This window comes from Mauremys mutica, chromosome 1, assembly GCF_020497125.1.
Source record: "Mauremys mutica isolate MM-2020 ecotype Southern chromosome 1, ASM2049712v1, whole genome shotgun sequence".
Taxonomy (NCBI): Eukaryota; Metazoa; Chordata; order Testudines; family Geoemydidae; genus Mauremys; species Mauremys mutica.
In genome coordinates, this window is record NC_059072.1 from 55,786,163 (window position 1) to 55,812,103 (window position 25,941).

Consider the following 25,941-nt stretch of genomic DNA (forward strand, 5'->3'; position numbering starts at 1 on the left):
TCACACCATCCTTAGCTTACAAAAAAGCTTCGGAGTAAGTGTGGCAAGTTTATTAGGGGTGAGCATCAATGTTTATACACAGAAGTAAACAAAGTGATTAACAGATCATAATGGTCATGCATAATCAATGAAGATTCTACAGGATAAAACAGGTTAAAATGTAAATTAGAAAAGACAAAGGAGGAGACGGCTACTTATTGGGAGGGGGAGGTGTCATGAGTAGTTCGCAGGTCAGAACTTTGATTAAAAGTTTCAGATAGAGACATCAAGTCTGGATTAAGTTTAAACTCATAAAAAGTTCAGACTCAACATTCCTCCATTTGTAGCTTTGGGATAACTATTTACCAAAAGCTACACCCCATTTTAAGGAGCCAAGGGCCGCTTGGCAATTTCAGCCTGGGCCAACTCGAAGAGAGTAAGGCCTTTGGCTGAAGTAGGAAAAGAATAAACTGACCCACATGAGTTTATGAGGGAGGGGACACACTGAATACAGCAACACAGTATTATAAGGATTACTATGGCCCCAACAATACCCACCAAGAGTTTTTTAACCCACCCAAATCCAGGCAGCCAATTCCATAAGGCTCCCCACCAATCATAAGGTGGCTGGCCAGAGGAGTAGTTCTTAGCCATTTCCCTTAGATGTTTGGTACGTTGAAAAGTGTCAGGGTAGGTGTCGTTTACAAAAACACAGCATTCTTCATTTATGAGGGCGCAAGTTCCTCCTTGGGCTGCTAACATTATGTCTAAAGCCATTCGGTTTTGCAAAGCTAACTGGCGCAGCTGGGACATTTCCCCGGCCTGATTCTCAAATAGGGTCGCAGTTTCATTGGTTAAAGATTCTAGTAGTCCCTGTAGACGGATGACACCACCCCTCAAGCTAATAAGACCAGCCCACCGCTGCCACGACAAACCATCACGGATATTAATATCTCTGAAGGTTTCACGGATGTTACGAACGTGGGGGAAATGGGGGGGGGTGAGGGAGATGCAAGAAGGCGGTGTGAGCCACGCTAAATAACATGACCCTGCCCAATCAGGGGAGAGAAAGTAATAAGCTTTGGGCCCGCACACCCAGTATGTTCCATACATTGCGTTTCGGGTATTCCATTTCTCAAAGTAGGAGGTAACCCACCACCCGTTGGACCACTGTTCCCCTGGTAACGCAGAGGGGTCGTTGTGCGAACCGCAGAGGCACAATTTGGTAGTGGTGTTTTCAAAGTGCAGTGTAGTACTGCTTGAGCAGTTGTAGAAGGCAATCGTATATCCCTTAACAATTAGTTGGACACCCTCGTGATCTGAGCAGGGCTTCTTAAAAGCTGACTCTGAAGGCTTGCCCACCCATGAAAAAGTTGTATCGGGGTGAGGGATCCACATATGGGATAAGTGGGATGCGCAAGGCTTGAAGCCAAGATTTTTACTAAAGGCGGTGCCATTAAAATACATGTTGCATTTACTGGTTCCCACAAAAGTTGACCCCTTTTCTTTAACAAAACACAGTGATCCTGTCTGATTGGTTACCCTGAGATATCTGTTAATTGGCACTCCTGTTTTGTCCCATGTAAGATTGTGTTGGACTGGATCTTTTACTTTAGCCGGTGGCATCCAAGTCATATTAGCAGTAGTCAGGGGAATGGGTGTGAAGGGGAGTCCCTGTTCTGCATTTACTGGAAATTGAGTACATACCCAGCAATTACTTCTATTTCCTAAAATACGAGTTTTAACCTCGTGGGAATATCTAATAAAAGCATTATCTTCATAAGCAGAAAATAAACTAAAAAGGCATAATAAAAAACATACAGTTGTCAGAATAAAAGGTCCTCTCATTTTTTCGAGTCAATTTAAGTCTGATGTCTGAAAGAGGTAAGCTGGTCCACTGGTCAGAGGCAGTATCCTCAGTGGTGGCAAGAGCTGCTGGTCCGTCACTGTGGTCCACTACGGCTGGCTTGACGTGGGAGTGGTGGATCCAGGATTTGCGTCCTTCCAGGAACACTGCAGTCTGGGTTGTTAAAAGAACCTGGTGGGGTCCAGTAAACCTCGGCTGGAGGGTGTCGCCACGAACGAACTTTTTGGCCCAGACGAAGTCCCCTGGTTGGAACGGGTGGATCGCTTTCCAAAGGGTACGGAGGCGAGCCTGTAGGGAGAGAAACTGGCACGCGGTCATATGATCCCCTCCCAATAGTGAAACATCAGCACGTGGTAGCGCCCCGCCTTTGAAAGGGGGGTGTCCATAGAGCAGTTCAAAGGGGGATAATCCCAATACACGGGTTGGGCGAGTACGAAGGTGAAACAGGACCAAGGGAAGTACCTGAGGCCAGTTTAACCCTGTTTCCTGACAGTATTTAGCCAATGTAAGCTTAAGTTCCCTATTTATACGCTCAACTTTTCCGCTAGACTGGGGGTGGTAGGGTGTATGAAAGGAGTGTGAAATGCCCAGTCCTTGTTTTAAACGGCCAAGGACATTACCAGTAAAGTGGGGTCCGCGATCTGAATCAAGTATATGAGGGACGCCAAGACGGGGTACAATGTCTTTAAGGAGGATCTTTGCCACTGTGGCAGCAGTACAATTAGCAGTAGGAAAAGCTTCGACCCATGAAGTCAGAGGGCAAACCAAAACAAGGAGGTGCTTTTTCCCAAAAGCCTTTGGCATATCTGCAAAGTCAATTTGAAGATGTTGAAATGGAGCAGCAGGCGGAGGTTTTTCACCCTTAATTTTGTTAAGAGGCGGAGCAGGTTCATTACGCTGACATGTGCTGCATGCTTTCACTATTGACAGGCAGTAGGGTTGAATGCCTGGAGCATACCAAAAGCGAGCGATGGTGTCCACAAGGGCGTGCGTGCCGTAGTGACCCCCCTTATCATGGTGCCAGCGAACTGCCACGGGGTATGTGGAGCGAGGGAGGCAGGCTCGGCCATCCGGCATAAGCCAGGTCCCTTTGACCAGAGTGGCTCCGAGGCTTTCCCACGACTGTAGTTCAGCAGCGGGTACCAGTACAGGGTAAAAGCATACTTGCTATCAGTAAAAATGGTAACGGTCTTACCAGCGGCCAACTGACAAGCTCGGGCCAGGGCATAGAGTTCGGCGGCTTGGGCTCCCCAGTTGCCTGGCAGTGAGGCGGCCTCTTGAATGTCCCATTCAGAGGTGACTGCATAACCGGTGAAACGCTTGCCATTAACATAGAAGGAGCTTCCGTCCGAGAAGAGGATGCAATCAGGGTTGTCCAGTGGCACGTCAAACAGGTTGTTCTTTATCTGTAAGATGCTATGAACTACTTCCACACAGTTGTGCTGATCCTGGAGGACTGGCAGGTCAGGAAGCAAGGTAGCTGGATTAAGGGGCCCACACCTTTCAAAAATTAGGTTAGTGTCTTCTAGGAGTTCGGCCTCTAGCTGCTGCTGACGATGGGCCGAAAAGACTTGGGTCGTGCCCCTACGCAGAAGGGCTGACAAGGCATGAGAGGTCCAGACCGTGGTAAAATGACCCAGGGTCAGGCTCTTTGCCTTTGTGATCAGCAGGGCAGCTGCTGCCAGAGTCCGGGTGCAGGATGGGGTTCCCTGAGCGACAGGGTCGATCTGCTGGGAGTAAAAAGCAAGCGGGAAATGGTGGGGCCCGCTCAGCTGGGTAAGGACGCCACTAGCAATTCCGCCCCTCTTGTGGACAAAAAGGTGAAAGGGTTTGCTGTAATTGGGGGGGCGGAGAGACATGGAGGAGGCCACACTGTCCTTGAGTAACTGAAAGGCTTGAATCGTGTCTGGGGACCACTGCAAAGGGTCAGGAGCAAGGTTAGCAGTGAGTCGGTGGAGCGGTTTGCTCAACTCCCCGCAGGACGGCAACCAAGGGCGACAGAAGCCAATTAATCCTAAGAAACCTCGAAGTTGTTTCTTGGTGTTTGGCAGAGGGCAGTTTTGGATAGTCTTTATGCGGACTGGGTCCATTTGTCTCCCCTCTGGGGTTAACAGGAAGCCCAGATATCGGACCTTCTGTGAGACCCACTGAATCTTGTTAGGGTCTACCTTGTGGCCTCTGGTGTGTAGGTATAATAAAAGTGCCTTACCATCGATGCGGAGGGCGGCTTCTTCGCGGTTACCTAGTAGGATGTCATCTACGTATAGGACTAACGTGGATCCCTGCGGACTGGTGAAGCCTTCCAAGTCGTGGCGGAGGCATTGGCTGAAAATCGTGGGGCTGTCTCTGTAGCCTTGAGGAAGTCGTTGCCAGACATAACTTTGTCCCTCCCAGGTGAAACCAAAGAGATATTGAGAGTCTGGGTGCACAGGAATGCTGAAAAAGGCTGATTTTAAGTCAATAACAGTGAACCACTCAGCATCCCAGGGGATTTGGCTGATGATAGTAGCTGGATCAGGAACTACTGCATGAAGAGGGACCACATACTGATTAATAACCCGTAGATCCTGTACAAAGCGCCAACGAATAGGGTCTCCGTCCTTTTTAGGAGGCTTTTTGACAGGCAGTATAGGGGTATTACAGGGAGTGCGCTGAGGGCGGACTAGCTTTTGTGCAATGAATCCCTCGACAATGGGGCGGATGCCCTCCCGGGCTTCCAGCGACAGGGGGTATTGGGGGACTGACGGGGGGGCTAAGGAGGGCTTCACTTGAATCCTTACTGGCTCTGCCGAAAGGAGCAGGCCAACATCAGTGTCAGAAATTCCCCAGAGGGTTAAAGGCAAGTCAGTGAGGTCAGGGGAGAGAGAGGGGGGGTTTCCCAATTACCCTGAGTTGGGGCCGAATCTCCTAACACTGTCATCAATAATCCTACTCCTTCAGGAGTGCAGGTTAAAGTAGCCTCAAGCTTACAGAGTAAATCCCGGCCCATCAAAGGGATCGGACAAGCTGGGGAAAAAAGAAAACGGTGAGAAAAAACATTTATCAGCATAAATAACATTTAGAGGTAAAGTGAGTCCCAGAGACTGTGGGTTGCCTTCCACCCCAGTTGCAGTTTTAACCTCAGAGGATAGCCAGGGAGAGGGGGCATGATTTAAAAGAGAGAAAGTAGCTCCAGTATCAATGAGGAAAGAGACAGGCAGTCCTTGGACTGAAAGGGTTAGACGAGGCTCTTTGCTGGGAGGGGAGAAAGTGAGGAAGGAGCCGGCTAAAGACATAAAGGAAATAAGACCATCACATTGTTTGCCTTCGCCCCCGGGGTACCGTCATTGAGAAGGCTGAGTTTGCTGCAGCTGCTGCTGTTGCCCGTAGTTGATCCAGGCCTGAGGAACGGGCTGGGCTGGTGGTGCAGGGGTGTATTTGTCCCTGGTGTAAGTATCTGCGGATGCGACCGGACCCTCTGGGCGTCCCCAGGGGCATTCACGTTTAAAGTGACCGGGCTGTCCGTACTGAAAACAATTTCCTGGTGGCTGGGGTTGCCAGGACCCTCTTCCCCGAGCACCCTGAAATTCCCTGCCACGGCCACGGCTTCTGCCTCGAATACCACCGCGAAAAGCTAAAGCCATCAACTTATATTCTTCCTTTTTCTCTTTCTTTTTACTACTTTCCCTTTCTTTCTCCCATGCAAAACTCCTTCCGAGGTGTGCCCCTCCAATTCCTCCTTATCCCTCTGCAGAGATTCCAATTTGGAGTCCTGCAGATTCCCCTCTGCGCTCTGGAGAGAGTCCCCTTGCGGAGGAATAGGGGCAGGTGCAGTGGGGACCAACTGACGAGTTAAAACACGCCGTGGTTTACACCCTTCATCGAAATAACATGGAGGGGGTTCACTCTCGGGAGAATACCTGACTGCCATAATTTTTAAAGATTTCCACAGCTCTGCTGCTGTGTCCCAACAAAACCAGTAACATAACTGTCCCGGATGGTCTTTTTCGATCTGGCTCCTTACTCCTCTTAAGGCAGCCTGTTCGAAAGAGCCATACGAAGGCCACCTCATCTCCGGGTCGGCCAATACTACGGTATACCCAGTCCAATTCCTTACACACAGTGTGTACAACTTCCTCCTAGACATTCCTGTCTGTACTGGGAGTTTCCCTTCATTCCATAACTTATTTACAATCCCCAGCGGACTCTCAAGAGGCACGCTAGTCCCTTGACCCATGGTGTCTGACAGGAGCCCTCCAACTGGCGTTTATCCTGCTGTCCAGTACACGACCCCTCAATATTGAATTGGCTGGGAGAAATCTCCCGTGGCGCCTGCCAATTCGTATGAGAGTGGTCTGGCCACTGGACAGAGGCACCGCACCAGAAGGAAATCCCGGACAAGCCCCCAAATTGTTAGGTAAAAAGCAAGTCCTTACTTACCTCTCCAGCACCCGAGTTTGTGCGGAGTTGGTATGGGGCTCAGAAATCTGTCAGAGACCAGACAACAATTCGTTGATCAATGGGCTCACACCATCCTTAGCTTACAAAAAAGCTTCGGAGTAAGTGTGGCAAGTTTATTAGGGGTGAGCATCAATGTTTATACACAGAAGTAAACAAAGTGATTAACAGATCATAATGGTCATGCATAATCAATGAAGATTCTACAGGATAAAACAGGTTAAAATGTAAATTAGAAAAGACAAAGGAGGAGACGGCTACTTATTGGGAGGGGGAGGTGTCATGAGTAGTTCGCAGGTCAGAACTTTGATTAAAAGTTTCAGATAGAGACATCAAGTCTGGATTAAGTTTAAACTCATAAAAAGTTCAGACTCAACACAGGGATCCCCCACGGAGGCTGAGCTGCTGCCAGGGTCCCCCACTGCTGGCTTCAGCGGATGTTACTGAGCATGCTCAGTTTGTGTGAGCAAGCTCCATACACCCTAAGTAGCACATTCAGTCAGATAAATTTTTTTTCACACGATAGGGCGACTGGTCAGCTATGGGGGGCCCCCAGTGTCATACAGGTCACAGGAAATCACAGATTCCGTGACTTTCGTGACCTTTGTGACATAATGGTAGCCTTACTTATGATTTATAAGAATTAAATTGCATATCTTTGAGCCCTGTTCTCTTTGCTGTAATCCATGGATATTGATATCCTACGGATTCCTGTTTGTGGGTTGTTGAAATGATATAAATAGTGTGAATCTGAATTTATCTTCATATCCTGCAGAGCTGGCTATCATTGACAAATACAAGGGTAAAATTTTATTTTAAAATATGGTCAAGGACTTCAATCAAGGAAAGGGAGGAGATTGTAATGGAGCTATGGTACAGGATGTTTTTGGAGACTGAGGAGGAGTCAGATTGAAAGTGTTCTTTCCTACAAAAAAAGAATATAGAAAAATTGAGCATCTTGGAAAGTTTGCTCCTGGGTATGTGCAAGAAGCTTTGAGCAGCTGGGAAAAATGGATTGGGCTGCTCACTTTGTGAGCTAGTGTGCTAGGGGAGGAGGAGGAGGAGGAGATCTATCACCTGCCTTCCCATGCACCTCAGACTCCTCTCTCTTTGCAATGCCTCCTGACTTCTGTAAAGATTACTTACAAAAGAGAGAACACTGCACCAGTACTCCATGATCCACAGTAGTTTCCAGTTCTTTTCTGAGTTCAACCAAAGGTGCTAACTTTAATTTGTAACGCCTAACAGGGATTTGATCTTTTTAAATTCAGAGAGCAATTCTATTTCTGTGTGATACCATGGAGTTGAGAATTGAGTCTGTGGGTGTAATCACGAGGAGTCTGGAGATGTAGTCTTATTGTGGGTCCTCATTGTAGAATTTGCTTTGCCTACCATTTTGTCAGATTGTAAATTTATTGACCTTCAAGTCATGGTGTAAGGCACACTTGTTTTCACAGTTTGGTTGTTTTGGTTTTTTTTTAAGAGTGAGACAAGATGAATAGCAGTGGGAGTGGTGGCAAAACTTCAGAGAATCTAGAAAACTCTTACCATTTTTGGACTTCAGTCTTAATTGGTAGTGTAGTTTTTTTTAAACATAATTATACATACACCCAGAGTCTTAGATGAACCCACTTCTGTAAATAATATGTACATAAAATATACACCAGGTTGAAGCAAGATCTGAGGAGCTATCTGTTTCTTACTGGGTGTTTCCTTTGTACATGGATGTTTATAATGGATACCACTCTCAATAACAAAACAATCAAGGTCATGCACTTAGTGGGAGACCATTTCTAAAACACTATTGATGTGAGCATTTCCATTTGAAAAGGTAGATTAAAAAGACCCCAAAACATGGGTAACTTGTATTTTACATTATTCACCTTTTCACCTCAAAAAATTAGTGGTCTTAATGAAGGCAGTTTTCTGATGACTTAAATAATTTACAGAATAGTCTCCTGATTGCTATAATTAACTTAGAGGCAAGGTGAATGAGATGGTATCTTTTACTGAATCAACTTCTGTTGATGAAAAAGACAAACTAACTTAGATTCCTTTGTGTACTGTATACAGTACTTATCCTTTATTTGTATTTAGATTTGTTTATAGCCTTTTATCCTTGCAAACCAGACAGAGCTATTAAACCAATCTTACATTTGCTCTAACTTCTCCTTTTTGTATATTTTCACATCGCTTCCCTTTGATCTCTTTATCTTTTTTACTTAATTCCAAAGTCTCAAGTCAACACTTTTCCATTATCTCTGCTACATAACCTTTCCTAGTTTTCCTTGACCTTAATAAAAGTAAGTCTGAAAAGTTTGTCCTTTTTTTAGTTTAGTAAAATGCATGTTCCTTGGTTTGGGGATTTTTCTAATTCTTAGTCCAGTAGACAAACATGACTTCCTCGGTTTATTTCCCATTTTGAAAATATTGTTTCTGATTCTGAATAATTGCTTTTTTGAACTTTTCAAGGTATTTTTATATTAAATCTAACCTGTAACATTCATTTTTTTGTACAGGTCTTGGATAAAAGCAGCAGGCTGTCTGAAAAGGAACTTGCAGAAGCTGCAAGCAAATGGGCAGCTGAAAAATCAGAGAAGGCCGATGAAAGCAATTTACCTGAAATTACTGAATATGATGTAAGACTGATACATTCATATATTTATTTTAAAATATTGCGACTCTAACATTTTGCTTATCTGCACTTTATGATTTATGAAATATGCAATTCAGCAAAGAGTTGATAGTAGAGCTCCACCTCTCAGAAAATATTTAATAGGAGGATGCTGTAGTGAGATCTTGTGTTTCTGAGATTTAATTATTTTTGAAAAATTCACATAGTTTGTTAGCATAGTATGAATTAACATTGAACTAAAATGGATACATTGAACTTAAAGACTCCAAACCTGCAGGAAGCCCTGTGCTGACGGACCCCTGCTCTCTCATTTAAGCTCCTTGCAGGATTGGGTCCTAAATGAGCAAGCAACAAAATGATCAGGGGGCTGGGGCACATGACTTCCGAGGAGAGGCTGGGGGAACTGGGGTTATGTAGTCTGCAGAAGAGAAGAGTGAGGGGGGATTTGATAGCAGCCTTCAACTACCTGAAGGGGATGAAGCTAGGCTGTTCTCAATAATGGCAGATGACAAAATGAGAAGCAATGGTCTCAAGTTGCAGTGGGGGAGGTCTAGGTTGGATATTAGGAAACACTATTTGACTAGGAGAGTGGTGAAGCACTGGAATGGGTTACCTAGGGAGGTGGTGGAATCTCCATCCTTTGAGGTTTTTGAGGCCTGGCTTGACAAAGCCCTGGCTGGGATGATTTAGTTGGTTTTGGTCCTGCTTTGAGCAGGGGATTGGTCTATATGACCTCCTGAGGTCTCTTCCAACTCTAATATTCTATAATTCTATGATTCAAGGGAATTTTGAGAGGCAAAATTTGATAATTTGCAGTAGGTTTTCCAGTAATTAATATGAATGAATTAGATTCTTCAGTTAGTCATTTTAGAGAAAAATAAAGTAGCACTTACTGTTTATATAAAGTTCTACGTATAATTTGGTTCTTTCCTACATAGGAAACTTCTGCTCAGAATGTTAAATTCAGATGAGTCCTTTTGTGTAAATATATAGTTGTATATGTGTGTGTTACATGTATGTTTAAATAATTTGGAAATAACAAAATAGTCTGTGTATGGTTTCTTGAAATACTCTTCTTGTGGTTCTCATACTTCTGGCATTAAAAAGAATTAGATTGAAGGAATAATCCTTTTCTCTTGTAGTTATTGTCATTATTATGATGCACTTAATCTTTCTTCTGACACAGAAATGATTACTATATTAAGTGTGTGTTTTATATTTATTATTTAGAATGTTGTTTGTAAAATTGTGGATGTTTTGTACTGGACCATGTGGAAGACTTAGCAGATCCTGAAGCTAACTCAGTGCATCTCCAGGAAGTACAGAGCAAAACATGCCACAGTTCTGCCTCTCTTACCTAGTATTACTTTAGTGAAATAGCAATGTTCACAAAGATTGTAAAGAGAGTGCTTGTGTGTATGCATGTATACAAGGCAGGAGAAGTTACATTACAATACCTACTAGCCCCAGAACTAAGCCTATTTGGCAGATTGAAATATGTTGGGGCCGCAAGCTGTGCTGCCCCTTTGCCGCTGCTCTCCCATCTCCCCAACACTTCTTGGGACTGAAGGCACCTTTATGCTAGTTCTTCTAGCCCCCTTGCCCTTCCCCCCCATACCAAATATAATGCCCCTATCACAAAATAAATCTAGGCCTCCAGATAAACCAATTAATGCCGAGCTACTGGTCACTGGATGGCAATTTCTTGTTCCTAACATTGTTTATTCTGAAGATAAAATTTCATTTTAATAATGATCCATGGAATAGTATAGTACAGTACTGTAAGTCAGATATAATGTCTCCAAAACTCAACTGATTGAGTCAAAGTTTACATCTGTCTAGGGTTTAAGGCCATGCCTAGCACTATAGTATCTGAGTATTTGCATAGTGTACAATATGAGCCATTGTTCCCCTCCAGGAAAGGAGCAGCAGAGTGATCCAAGTGTTACTGCTCTTTCAGCAAGAGGGGAAGCAGGGAAGAGACCAGCAGAAGCTGCTGTTCTTGGAAGAAAACAAAATGACAGACATTTTTCTAAGAGGAGGGGAGGGAAGAGTGAGAAGAAGAAGAAACAGAGTGGCACACTGGAGAACTGCTGCGAAGCCAAGGCCTTTCTGTGCATCAGCTCTGTAAAGCAGAAAGAGAGAGAATTGGGGTGTGGGGGGAGCCAGGAATTTGTTTTACTTAGGATAGAATTTTGCAGGAGACAGAGTTGATCTATTGGTTTGGGAAATGAAAATGTGGGAATGAAAGTTAAATAGATGGGAGGGTTGGGGTTGGGCTGAGGCTTTGAGGGGAGGTATCGCAGCATGGGTACTTTTCACCAGGGTTTATAGGTTTAGTTCTCTGACTATGAGGTATTGAAGAAATTTTCCAAGCCAGGGCTGTGTTTGTTCCCTTTTCAAAATATTGGCTAACATTTTGTGCCGCAGTACCTGGGCACAACAAAATGAGCTATAAACATAATGGCTGCTTTAGATTTTTCCTAATGTCAGTTTTTTTTGGTCTGGTTCTTAATGTTGTTTGAACTATTTTTATTTGAATTAACCTTTTTTTAGCATGCTTAACTCCCTTTCAAATGAATGGGAGACAGCATTACAAGATTTAATACAGTAACAATATTTACTGTGCTTTTTAAATTATCTATATTGTCTCAAGAGTTTTCAACAGGCCCTCAGGACTATGCTAGCTGTTTCTTTTTCTTGTATTCTTCCTCTTAATTATGATGTCTTATTATTACCCAGTCGTCCCCTACAATGGACAGTACTTCTGTCAGGCCTTACTAGATTTCTTCATCAATTTTACATTTATAAAATCTAAACACACTTTAACGATACTGTTCTGTGAACCTATTTCTATATGATGGTGCATTCAAGTACCTTGTAGTCATTATTTCTCAGCTTCCCTGTTATCCTCACATTCTCAATCATTTCCTTCCTATCAGCACAGAGTAAATTTAGATGGCTTTTTCTAGTTGGCGTCTAAACTCCATGGGTCATGAACAGTTTATATTTTCTGTCTTTGACATCTCCATGCACATTGTTAGTACTTTCATAAGTCAACTTCTAATTAATTTAGGAATCCTCTGGTGCATGTTTTTATTTGTTACTCAACAGATATCTAGGTAGTTAAATCCCCCTATCAATATTTCTCCTGTACATTTGAATGCCACAAGAGTTCTTCCATGAAGTTTTCAATCCTGTAATCCTGCCTGGTGGCCTGTAGCAGATTCACCACACACTTCATTGTTGATTTCTAGTTTTGACTTTGCTGTCATTATCAGTATCATCTCTCCAACTTCTTTCTCAGACAAAGGGCAAATACATGATTCTGATAGGGATGTCCAACATGATCAAGGGACTGATTCACAGAGCATTTTTGAATTTCACTAAAAGTGTAATTTTTCATAAATTAACTATGTGTTGATGTCATATCCATAAGTGTAATTTTCAAATTTCTGTGGTAAACATTTTGTACTGAGAAATTTCTGAAAAAGAGTGAAATGGTACTTGAGTAATTGTATCAAATAGAACTTAATGAATCTAGAGCAAAAATGTTAATATTAGTTATGTTTTTTTTAAGGCGGGGTCCTCAGCTCCATTATATGTTGAACGGACAGAAGAAACAGAGACAAATATAACAGATAGTACAGAATTATATGAAGACAACCAGCTTCTCGGCCGCTCAAAAGCAATTGCAACAAAAACCAAAGAGATTGAACAGGTGAGTATTTTAGCTTCCTTGTTGGCAATATGATGGTTTGTTGAGACTTTTGTAGGTGGCTAGAAATATATATAGCATTTTCCCCCCTCCACCCGCTTAAGGCAGAATATTACATTTTTGCCAAATATTTCCTCTTATTTCTTTATAGAAAACTTCAGTGATTTTAATATTTCTTTACATAGTTACAAAAAATATTTACTCAGATTTTTTTGGAAGTGGAAGGAAGTGTTCGTATCTATATCCATATAACACATCTCCCTGAAAAAAACCCAAGACCTACCTTAAAAACACAGAAAATGTCTTCCCTTTCCCATGTCTTTGTATACAGCTCTTGACTTCCTGTCTCAATAAACAAAATGAAGCTAAGAAAATGGCTCCTTCTTGATGAGTTATTTCATATTCAAATGTTATATATTCAGAGCATTTAATATATTATTACTAATTTAGTCATAGGTTTACATTAGATCAAGTGATCAGAAACTATTTTTTCATTGTCATTTTCTATAAGATTTAATGTTTAAAAATGTGAGTTTCAACTGCTAACAATTGAGTCTCTTTTTTAAAATGTTACATTTGAATCTCAAAGCAGTTTTGTCTTCATCTGAAGATAACTAAGTGTTAATAGGTTTAGATTTTGCTTTGGCTGCAATATTTTATAGCTGGATGGGGGAGAAAAATGTCTATCAAGACATATTGTTTTGCTCCACTATTGGCTCCTTTTCTTATTAGTGATGGCTAGTCCTTGTTCTACCCATTGCTTATGATGCTCAGCCACTTCTTTGTTGAGGAAAAGATGCAGATCAGCCCATCAGTTTTCATTTGTCTGGAAAGGTTAGATGAAGTGTTAGTATTTCCATGTCTCCGTTAATGTTAAAGCAAGAGTTTCAAGTACAGCTGAATTTAAGTATTTATGCCTAACTTAGAGAGCTACAGTCAATACTTTAGAATTTTGGGTCTACTTCAGATTTGCTCTGCTTTAGTGTGCTGGCACAGTCGCCCTGTGAGGGATAGAAAAGATGGACAAACAATCCTTCTCACAGTGCTTAATTGGTAACATTGTAAAACATCTCTCTGATCTTTTCCCTAGTCCTTTAGAGAGCATAGTTAAGTCATCATTTTCCACCTGGATTTCTAGTAGGCTTCATCTTATTGTCTTATTGTTTGGCCTACTAAGCTGATGTTAGTACACTTTGTGTCTACTGAATTGGCACACAAAGGACCAATATCTTCCCTGTCAGTCAGTCTGTTCCACTTTTGGTGGAAGATTCCCTATGTTTCCTCAGACTTGGTGGTTAAAGCAGTTGGCTAGCAAATTTTCCTACTGCATTTGCTGTAAACAAGTGAAGTCACTGTGACGGGTTCTGTGTTCTTAAAGGTTTCCTGAGCAGCCAGACCTGGAGAGAAGAGCTGGTAGCTATGGCTAGTTCAGCTGTTGCGAGATGGAACTAACTGTTTCTCTGGACTGGGGGGAATCATAAAAAAGAATCAGATATGTCTAGTGGTGTGGGGAGTGAAAGAAGTGCTGCTGTGAAGGCAGAGGAGCTGCTCTCGGGGCTGCAGATTCTGAGCCAAAGTCCAGCTAGGGCAAAGGAGGAACTGCCTGGCTTGAACGAAGGAGGACTGTGCTGGGACCAAGGGATTGTAATCACAGTAAAAACTACTTTTTGTTTTTCCAAAGTGAATTCTTGGCTGAAAGAAACAGCCTTGTGTGGTTTGTGAACAGTTGGACTAGGTGGAAGGAATGAGCTGTGCATTTGTGTTGTATTTGGACCTGTGGCCAAAGGAAGCAGACTTATTTTCCTGTATTGAGTCGGGAATGTTTTTTCTTCTTTTTTTGCACCTTACTTAAGTGGGCAGTGACCCCCCAATGCTCAAGAGAGTGTGATGGTTCCATTACACAGTGCCAAAAGCATATACTGAGCCACTCTACCACTATGAGCATATACTATGCCACTCTACCACTACAAATTCATATGGTCCTTTCTTAATAAGAAATCTGGTGTAGAAAAATCATTTAATCTGTAGTCTTGATGAAAAATTACTTAGCTCTCTTTAGGAGGAGAATTTGATTTTTAGACCCCAAAATGCTAATCTTCCATCTCCTATATTGTCAATGTGTGCTATTGTTACCGAGAATCAAAGTAAGTCACTATTCTATTCTATTCTAATACCGTGCCGCAGTACCTGAGTGCCTTACAGTACTGCATTAAGCAGCATGACTATGTGTCTGTTATGTGTTGTTTTTTCTCTCATCCTCTCCCTAGAGGGCAAAGCATGTGCCGTGGAGAGTCTTAGTTTGGTAGTATGTGGTTTTGTTTTGATTTGTATTATAGGCAAACCTGTTGCATTGTATTTATATTAGAGAAGACCAGAAATGTGCCTTGCACTTGGAGTGGTAAGTGATGAGGTTTGTGAAGGTCCTTAGTTCTTGGAGGAATGTATTCCATAGTCTAGGACCACCCCTGGAGAAAGTTCCCTCTCCCACATAGAGGAGCTTTACTCTTATTGTTGTGAGTTCCATTGCATCAGAGGAGCACAATTATTGACAACAGTCTTCACCCTGGAGCTTGAGATAATCTTTTAGATATCTTGGCCCAGGCCACAGAGCCCTTAGAAGTTAAGGACTGAGATCTTGAACTTCATTAAAAATTCTATGGGAAGCCACTGTAGAGAGTAGAGGACAGATCTGATGTGCTCACAGTAACCTGTTAGCTGGGGAGACATGCTGCATGTTCTGTAGTAGTTAGAGTTTTCTAAATGCTGAAGGCGTCATGCCCAGATATATTGCACTGCTGTAGTCCAGCTGAGAGGTGAGAAAGATATGAATAGCTGAATCCAGGTCTTTGTCCACCAGGAACAGATGAAGTTTCCTAGCCAAGCTGGTAGCAGCATCCACAAGCAGTGCTTTCTATGTGAGAGTGTAGCATCAGTAAGCAATCCAACTTCCCTTCTACAGTCTGGACTGAAACGACGAATTGTGGGTGTGTATCTTCAGCCAGTGGAGACTACACAGCTATTCAGAATATTTTCCTCTGCCCACCAGCATCACCTCTGTTTTGCTCGAGTCCAGCTTCAGCAGCTGTTCTTCATCCATGAGCTGATCCTATCCAAGCACTGGGCTATGTTGGTGGTAGTGAAGTGGTCATATGCAGTGAAGGATAGGCAGAACTGTGTGTCATCTGCATATTGCTGGCACCTGAATCCATGTTTTCTGACCAGTTAAGTTAGTGGTTGCAGGTAGCTGTTGAAAAGGACTGAAGAAGAGTTGATCCTTGTGGAACTCCACAAGTGAGGGTTTGATGATGGAGGTGCACTTTTCCATCTCTACTCATTGGGTGCATCCCTTCAGGAAGAATTCAAACCATTTTAGTGCATTATGCTGGACCCCTGATATCTCTCGCCTGTGAATCAGCAGACTCTCATGGTCAACAGTGTCAAATTCTGCAGAGCGGTCAAGAAGGGTAAGAATGGATGTCTGCCCTCTCCTCCATTGACAGAAAGAAATCACCCAACAGTGCCACTACAGCAGTTTTGGTTCTTTGGTCTGGCTTGAATTCAGAAACTGTTGGGTCTAGACTGTTAGCTTCAGTTAGATGAGCTTGTAGTTGGCCTCTTGCTATCGTCTCTGTCAGCTTGCTAAGGAATGGGAGGTTTGACAATGGGCAACAGTTGACTAGAATGGAAGAGGTTTAGTCTTCAGTGTTGGTCAGACTGTTGCACATTTGATAGAATTAGGGAAGATTCCTTGTCTGACTGAGGCATTGGCTATTTTGGTCATTAGTGGCTGTGAATAGTGCTTTCTACCATCTCCTGTTGACCAAAAGACTCCATCCCTTTCTGGTGGATGAAGACCTGGCTTCAGTTATACTTGCCTTCATCTTGGCTGGGCAACAGCAATGTGATATGCCAAGGCATGAAACCGTCAGCACTTAAGAAACTCAAACTAGTAAGAAATACTGCAGTGCATCTCCTTAGCAATACATACTACCATGAGTACATCATATCTTCTCTCTACTCTCTATACTGGCTTTCCATAGAATTTTGAATCAAGTTCAAGGGTCTTGGTCCTTATTTTCAAAGCTCTGTATGACCTGAGACCAGGCTATCTAAAAGATCATCTAAAGTTCCAAAACAAAGACCGTAATCGATAACTTTACTCCTGGCACAATGGAACTCTCAACGGGAAGAGTAAAGCTCAGGGTGGGAGAGGAAATGGGACTGAAGGATGAACTCCCCATAGAACGGTAACACAGATCTCACCACTTTCCACTTCAAGTGCAAGGCACATTTCTTCGACCTGGCCTTCTCTAATATAAACACCGACCAACAGGTATATTTAACTAAGAAGAAGAAGAGGTTAAAAATCCCCTATCAAACCAAAACATTCAACAGCATATGCTTCTCCCTTTGGGGAGAGGATGAGAGAACAAGCTTGTGACAGACATGTAGTCATGTTGCTTAATGTACTGCTTAAAGGTGCTCAAATATGTGATGAATGCAGTATAAAAACTTATATAGAATAGAATAGTGGCACTAGTTGTTCATAACTCTCTTTCACAAGCCAGGAAAGTTATGGGTCGGAGTCACAAGTGGGTTGAGACTCCTTTAGGGTATCCAGAACATCTTGATGGGTGAATGTACTGAATTCTGGAAATGCAGGTAGGCATAGTTTTGGTGTGTATAGGCGGAGTGAATCCATACTGTTTGAAAAGGCTTCCGGAATGTTACATGTCTCTCTGCAGTTTCTCCCTAGTTGAAACAATCTGTCAGTGTTTACATTTGCATTTAGAATAAAATGATAGGTTATAAATTCTTTTGTGTAAAGACTGTCATTTTGTTCCGTGTTTGTACAGAGAGTAGCACAGTGGGGCAGTAATTAATGAGTAGGGCTCCTATGTGCTACCGCAATACAAATAATATCTATCTGAATTTTTTAAAGTCAGTTATGGTTACATGAAGGATGATGCAACTGCTACCAAACGTATAGTAAAATAATTAGTTCTCACTTTAAATAAAAAAATAAACTAAAATGAAATCCAAATAACTAGAGGTCAGACAACAGATTCTAAGGTTGTGTAAGTAGTTGTAATGTAAAACTGAATTATTCTGTTCAGCCACTAAGTCAGACCTTATTTAAGGTAACCTCAGTCATACTTGGCAGAGCATTAAGGGATCTTACAGCGAACACATCTGGGGTATGTATCTCTCTAAGAAGTAAGTTCTGTAACCAGTCCATATCTGGTCAGAAGACTGACCTGCTAGTAGCAGCTCTGCAAGTTACCATTTACAAGAGGTACATGACATGGTATCAGAAGTAACTTAGTGCCAGAGGAGAACAGAAACAGAAGGATGAGAGTAACAAAGATTGCAATATCTCATCAACATGCTACTTCTCCATGCCTTAGAGTACTTCAGCTTTGACAGACCTTTACAATGTACAGACTGGAAGCAATATTTTGCAGGGTATCGAATTGCTACAAACTCTTTAAGAAAATTGATCTATAGCAGGGGTAGGCAACCTATGGCATGGGTGCCGAAGGCGGCACGTGAGCTGATTTTCAGTGGCACTCTCACTGCCCGGGTCCTGGCCACCGGTCCAGAGGGCGCTGCATTTTAATTTAATTTTAAATGAAGCTTCTTAAACATTTTTAAAACCTTATTTACTTTACATACAACAATAGTTTAGTTATATATTATAGACTTATAGAAAGAGACCTTCTAAAAATGTTAAAATGTATTACTGGCATGCAAAACCTTAAATTAGAGTGAATAAATGAAGACTCAGCATACCACTGCTGAAAGGTTGCCGACCCCTGATCTATAGGTATACTCTTTAATTTATGCTATGGGGAAGCAGGCAGAGCATATTTTTAAATCCTTTGACTTGGCTGAAGACAATCATAAAGATGAATATGAAAGGTTCTGGCTAGTTTGATGCATTCTTTAAACCTTAGAGAAATGGTTTATGAAAGAGCATGTTTTCACCTGAGAATTCAAGGACCAGGGGAAAATGTTGAATGTTTTATGAGAGCTTTTTGTATGCATTGGCTGAAAACCGTGATTTTTTTGGAACTGTAAAACATGAAAATATCAGACCACCTGGTTACTGGTTTAATAGATTAAAAAAATGTTTACAGCAGCTACAATTAAAAACCATCTTAACCCATCTTAACTGCAGATAGAAAAGCAGTCAGAACTAGTCAAACAGAAGCAGGAGCAACATGAAAAACCTGAAACTAGCTTAGAAGCTGCAAACAACATGAATGTGTGTTTAGCCAAAGGTTCAAGATGTAATAAATGCACAATATGTGGACGTTCTGCAGCTGTTTGCCACAGCAAAGCAGTCAGTGAGTTGGCTAATATTACAGACGAATCAAGAGCCATTGTTCATGGGATCTATCACATGTGATGACACAGAACCTACCTGCAGAGTGAAACTGAATATTCATGGCAAGACTACTGACTTCAAAATTGACTCAGAAACACTCGTCACAGTCATCTCAGAAGGGACTTAGGATAACCTTCAATCCCTTCCAGAGATGAACTCACCTTATACAGCTCTGACCCAGCCCTGGAGGTACTCTGAACTGCAAAGGCCAGTTCACCAGAGAAACAACTTACACTCTAAATGTATAGCTTTTGTCTTAGTATGCAATCAAAGGACTACAGACCAATAGCCTTCTCAGCTGCAGTGTGGCAGCCATGATGGACATAGTGAGAGAGGTGGAAGAACTTGATGGACTATAGACACAATGCTGAACCAGACTGTGTTCATATCCCTCGCAGGATTCCTATACCATTATTTCATAAAGTGGAAACTGAGTTAGAGAATGAAACAGGTTGGCATAATAGAGAAAATCTCTGAGCCAGCAGCTGGTGTGCCCCAATGGTACTGATTATAAAGAACAATGGAAAAGTACTAAATCTGTGTGGATTTTAAAAGACTTAATGAAGCAGTTGTGAGAGAAAAATATATCCTCCCAGCACTGGATGACTTACTCCCCAAAGTGAAAAAAGACTACACCTGTTACAAAAAGCAATCTGGATAGACATGCAACTTCAAGAAGTTCTAAGTTGCTTTAGGGCTGTCTGGCCCAAGTATCTGAAGGACACTAATGGAAAGTCTATACTGGAATAAAAGATCCACACATGGTCGCAGCTAGCTCTGCTCATCTAACTCAGGCTTGTGGGGCTTGGGCTGCGGAGCTGTAAAATTGCTGTGTAGACATATGGGCTCTGGGACCCTCCCCGCATTGCAGGATCCCACAGCTCAAGCTTCAGCCTGAGCCCAAATGTCTACACAGCAATTTTACAGCCCTGCAAGCCTGAGTCAGCTGACCCAGGCCTGCTGTGGGTGTTTAATTGCTGTGTAGACATACCCTAAGGAAGTGACAAAAGGCTACTCTGCGGTACATGGACAAGTAAGCAAGTCAAATAGACTCATGATTAAAGGTGATTGCATTGTAATTCCAGATGAAATGAGAGGAGGAATCCTAAACCTCATCCATGAAGGTCATCAAGGATTAACAAAATGCTGTGGACAAGCCAACCGTGTGGTGGTCAAGCAACAGCAAGGGCATAAACAATGAAGTATCTACATGTGAATGTTGCAGAACTAACAGACTCAGACAGGGATCAGCAACCTTCGTCATGCGGCCCATCAGGGAAATCCACTGGCGGTTTGTTTACCTGCAGTGTCCACTGGTTCAGCCGATTGCAGCTCCCACTAACTGGTTCGCCGTTCCAGGCCAAAGGGGGGCTGTGGGAAGGGCGGCCAGCACATCCCTTGGCCCGTGCCGCTTCCCACAGCCCTCATTGGCCTGGAAGGCCGAAGCGTGGCCAGTGGGATCTGTGATGGGCCGAACATGTGGATGCTGCAGGTAAACAAACTGGCCCGGTCCCCCAGTGGATTTCCCCGATGGGCTGCATGACGAAGGTTGTCAATCCCTGGACTAACGCAACACAAAGAATCCTTAATAACAACATCTCTACCAGATAGCCCTTGGAAGAGACTAGCTGCAGATTTATGCAAATTCAGAGGACATCAATATCTGGTTGTAGAGGACTGTTTTTCCAGGTATATAGAAATAATGATATATAATAATGTTATATATAAAATAATAATTACATGGTGCAGTGTTATCAAGAAACGAAAGTGCACTTTTGCTCATTTCCGTATTCCAGAGCAACTCATGATGGACAATAGACCCCAGTTCACTGCAGCAGAATTTGTCATTCCAAACAAAATAAGATTTTGATCATATTACTAGCAGCCTACATTACCCACAAGCAAATAGAGAGGCTGTGAGAGCTGGACAGAGAGCCAAGAAAATCCTGCAGCAGAATGATTTAATTCTTGCTCTTCTGAGCTACAGCTCAATACCTTAGCAGATACTGGATATAGTCAACACAACTTCTGATGGGACAGCAACTCAGGTTCTTTTCCAAAGCTGGAACAATAGTTCTATCTCCAGAGTGGCCAGACATAAAGAAGGTAGCCAAATCAGATAAAAAGATGAAAAGAGCTTAAGAACACTTTTACATCAGATGTCACTCAGAAAACTGCCTGATCTAGAACCTGGTGACTGGGTTTCTCCATCCAGTTTGGAGAAACTGGATGGAGAAAAAATATGGACAACTTATAGCTGTTGTAAAGAAAAAGAATTCAGCACCTAGATCATATGTGATCGAGACTGACACTGAAGAGTGCAACAGTAACCGTCAGCATCTACTGTTTGTTCCTCAGAAAGAACAATCAACAGAGCAAACGCTACAGATGGTGCATGCAGAGCAAGAAGATAACTCAAGAATTCCAACTGACTGCAGCCAGTGTTTACAACTAATAGACAGACAGCATACCAAATTGTTTACCTGTCCAGGTTGTGTAATTAGAAAAGCCAATACAATTCAGAGACACTTAGACTGATACTTCGAAGATAGCATGAATAGTGTACATTTTGTGAATGGTAGAAATGTAGATCTGACAGCAGATGTAAAATTGTATTATACTGTTCACCCACTAGGTGGCACTGTGTGTAGCATACCTTATTTAAGCTAACCTCAGCTATACCTGGCAGAGCATTAAAGGATCTTACAGTGAACACATATAGTGCATCTCTCTCTGAAAAATAAGCTCTGTAGCCAGTCCATATCTGGTGCAGAAGCCTGGGCAGCACTCCTGCAACCTACCGTGTACAAAGAAGTACGCATGGCAGCCACAGCTGCACTGAAGTCAGTGGATCTTTGACAATTTACACCAGCTGAGGATCTGCCTGTTGACCTTATAAATACGATTGTCAAGGTTAATAAAAATTTTGGCCAAAAACCTCATGCTATATTCAGTAAAATCTAAAGTCAATGACTGACATAATGTTGCACTCGCTGTATTTAAATAAATCTAATTTAAACTCTGTAAAATACATTATTTTCAGGATCTTGGTTCACAATGGTCTGAGAATAGTTTAGAGTTTTTGACTGGAGGGAAAAAATCAGTTCTTTTTAAATTGCTTTGGATCTTAGAACTGTCCGATTTCTTAGAAATAAATCTAATTTAAGATGGTTTTAGTATTCTACTAAAATATTGTTTTATAGGTGGGATATATTTTTATTCTATTGAATAAAATCTTTATTGGTGGTTTTTAAATTAGGTACTGTGAAAGAGTTTAGAGTTAGCAAAATATGGCTTAACGATGTTGTAAAATGACGTGAAGAGCATTTCAGCCATATTTCAGATGAGGGATTTAAGTCTGATTACTTTTTAGTTCAAGAAAATTAAATTCTATGATGTGCTTACATTTTACTTTAACATATTTTTGGATATTATGGACTGGAGAATAAAATTATATAAATATATATTTTGAAATAGTGATAAAGACTGTTTCATTGATTTCTAGACTTCAGTTATCTAAAAAAAATAATTTTAAAACCTTGCTCTTTCTATTTAATGTCTGTATAAATACTGAAGCATCCCCCCCCAAAAAAGGCTATGAAAACTAAATTTTTCAATCTCTGTGTTGAACTACTCATTAATAGTTTAATTTGGGTAAGCTCCTCTACTGACATTACTGTTGAACTAAATGCATATCTTTGTTTTTGCAGAATAAAATTATATCCCTTAATATGCAGTTTTAATTTACCTAGTTACGCAAAATTGTTTCTGAAGCTAAAATATTTAAATTTTAAAAGTAAAGCATTGGAATTAAGTACACTTCAGGGAAAGGAAAAATTGATTTGCTAATCAGGTTACATTGGGTATTTATCAGGAAGCTTTTAAAAGTGATTGGATTACATATGTTTTGTTTTGGGTTAGTTCAGTCTCTAACATGAATAGCAGTAAAAATATTTCATTTGTTATGGTGAATATTGAATTAAAAAGCAGTTGCTTATTAATCTATGAACTTGGCAGTCTTCACAGTTACATAAAACATGTCGTCTAGTTTGAAAATAATTTGAGTACCACATTTTAGTGAATTATATCTGGAATACTTGACATTTTATTACAGTGTATCTTACTAGGCAGGGATTATTACAGTACAGCAGTCATTGGAGAGCACGGTGCCACAAAACTTATGAAAAAAAACGTTAATTCTTCTGCAGAGGGATACACATAAGATGTTAATTTTGAAGATGAATAATCATGGACAATCATGGAAATGTAAACTGAATCTGATTTGCAAAGTAGGATTAGCGTGATGTGCCATTATGCTTGAGGTATTTCTCTTTGCTTCTGATAATGATATCTGATCAGAAGACTTGATCCTTCTGGCCTTTCTGCTGCTTCCCCCTAACCTCTTGGCTTATTTCTCTTGGAAGCCCAGATCCAGTCCAAGTCCCCCGTCTCTAAAATTCATTCCCAGTCTCGAACTTTCTCTCTTCTGCCAGCATCTTCCAAAGTCCTGACAAATCCCTCCTCACTTACCTCACAGACCTTAACCAAGAAAAAGAGCAGAATTTTCAAAATACGTATTTTTAATCAGGGATTTGGAGCAATCAAATTTTTGAATTGCTCCGCTCTGGCTCCATTCCAGCTCCATGCATAAAACCTATTGGTCCGCGCTCCAGCTCCGGGCTCCACTCCAAAGCCCTGTTTTTAATTCTTTGCATGGTACTGTTTCAGCCAGACCCAGTGCAGAACTGTCCTGAGTGACAGCTTGCACTATGTATGGCAGTGAGTAAATTCAGTACTACACAGCAGGGAAACAGGCAACCTGATGCCCACAAGCAAGCATAGTGGTAAACACTAAAACCATTAAAAAAAAACAGGAGTACTTGTGGCACCTTAAAGACTAACAAATTTATTTAAGCATGAGCTTTCGTGAGCTACAGCTCACTTCTTCGGATGCATAGAATGGAACACACAGACAGGGGATATTTATACATACAGAGAACATGAAAAGGTGGAAGTATGCATACCAACAGGCAGAGTCTAATCAATTGAGGTGAGCTATCGTTAGCAGGAGGAAAAAACCTTTTTGAAGTGATAATTAAGATGGCCCATAGAAGGTGTGAGGAGAACTTAACATAGGGAAATAGATTCAATTGGTGTAAAATACCACCCTATACCGGAAACCCACTGACCGCTATACTTACTTACATGCCTCCAGCTTCCATCCCGGACACACCACACGATCCATTGTCTACAGCCAAGCTCTAAGATACAACCGTATTTGCTCCAATCCCTCAGACAGAGATAAACACCTACAAGATCTCTATCAAGCATTCTTAAACCTACAATACCCACCTGCTGAAGTGAAAAAACAGATTGACAGAGCCAGAAGAGTACCCAGAAGCCACCTACTACAGGACAGGCCTAAAAAAGAAAATAACAGAACACCACTAGCCATCACCTACAGCCCCCAACTAAAACCTCTCCAGCGCATCATCAAAGATTTACAACCTATCCTTAGAGATGATCCCTCACTCTCACAGATCTTGGGAGACAAGCCAGTCTTCGCTTATAGACAGCCTCCCAACCTGAAGCAAATACTCACCAGCAACCGCATACCATACAACATAAACACTAACCCAGGAACCTATCCTTGCAACAAAGCCCGATGCCAGCTCTGTCCACATATCCATTCAAGTGACACCATCATAGGACCTAATCACATCAGACACGCCATCAGGGGCTCGTACACCTGCACATCTACCAACGTGATATATGCCATCATGTGCCAGCAATGCCCCTCTGCCATGTACATTGGCCAAACCGGACAGTCTCTACGCAAAAGAATAAATGGACACAAATCTGACATCAGGAATCATAACATTCAAAAACCAGTGGGAGAACACTTCAACCTCTCTAACCACTCAGTGACAGACTTGAAGGTGGCAATTTTGCAACAAAAAAACTTCAAAAACAGACTCCAAAGAGAAACTGCTGAACTTGAATTAATATGCAAACTAGATACTATTAACTGTGGGTTAAACAAAGACTGGGAATGGTTGGGTCATTACACCAATTGAATCTATTTCCCTATGTTAAGTTCTCCTCACACCTTCTATGGGCCATCTTAATTATCACTTCAAAAAGGTTTTTTCCTCCTGCTAACGATAGCTCATCTCAATTGATTAGACTCTGCCTGTTGGTATGCATACTTCCACCTTTTCATGTTCTCTGTATGTATAAATATCCCCTGTCTGTGTGTTCCATTCTATGCATCCGAAGAAGTGAGCTGTAGCTCACGAAAGCTCATGCTTAAATAAATTTGTTAGTCTTTAAGGTGCCACAAGTACTCCTGTTTTTTTTGCGGATACAGACTAACACGGCTGCTACTCTGAAAACTAAAACCATTATTTCTTAAAATTAAAATAAAGTAAAGAAAGTTAAGCAGTCAAATGAAATATTCTTACAGGTATTTTGTTTAAGTAATTCAGCCACTGTGTGTGTCTGCCCATATTTTAGCCATTTTAAAAACATGTTTTTCCATCATCATGGCCAACAAAATGATCTAATTTATAATTGAGCAATCACAGAATTTCAAATCTTGAAAATGGAATTGGACTATTTAAAACACAATCAATTATCATTATCATTCATCAGCAAAATGTTTGTGTATCACTGTGTATTTGTGTGATAGAGAGATTTATTGCAGGCATTTAATTCTTGACCTGAAGAAAACATGTAGCTATCAAAAGGTAACTAGTGTTACTGTTTATGGTGGGACAAAGAGTGTTAAATAAGTAATGACATGGAATAACATTTTGCACTTCTGTAGCACCTTCCATTTGAGGGTCTCAGAGTGCTTAGAAAAGGTAAATAAAGGTGAAATATTAGGGGAAAAATTGTAATAATAATTTGGC

At 41.6% G+C, this 25,941-nt stretch overlaps 1 protein-coding gene across 7 annotated transcripts in view; it reads left to right on the forward strand.

Annotated features, from left to right (window-relative positions):
• PPHLN1 (periphilin 1) overlaps nucleotides 1–25,941 on the forward strand; it is a 156,554-nt gene that overhangs the window by 67,797 nt on the left and 62,816 nt on the right. For all 7 annotated transcript variants that reach the window (XM_045032006.1, XM_045032016.1, XM_045031981.1 and 4 more), the window contains 2 exons: nucleotides 8,803–8,922; nucleotides 12,499–12,639. In XM_045032006.1, the coding sequence (XP_044887941.1) occupies nucleotides 8,803–8,922; nucleotides 12,499–12,639 (261 nt within the window). The remainder of the gene's footprint in view (nucleotides 1–8,802; nucleotides 8,923–12,498; nucleotides 12,640–25,941) is intronic.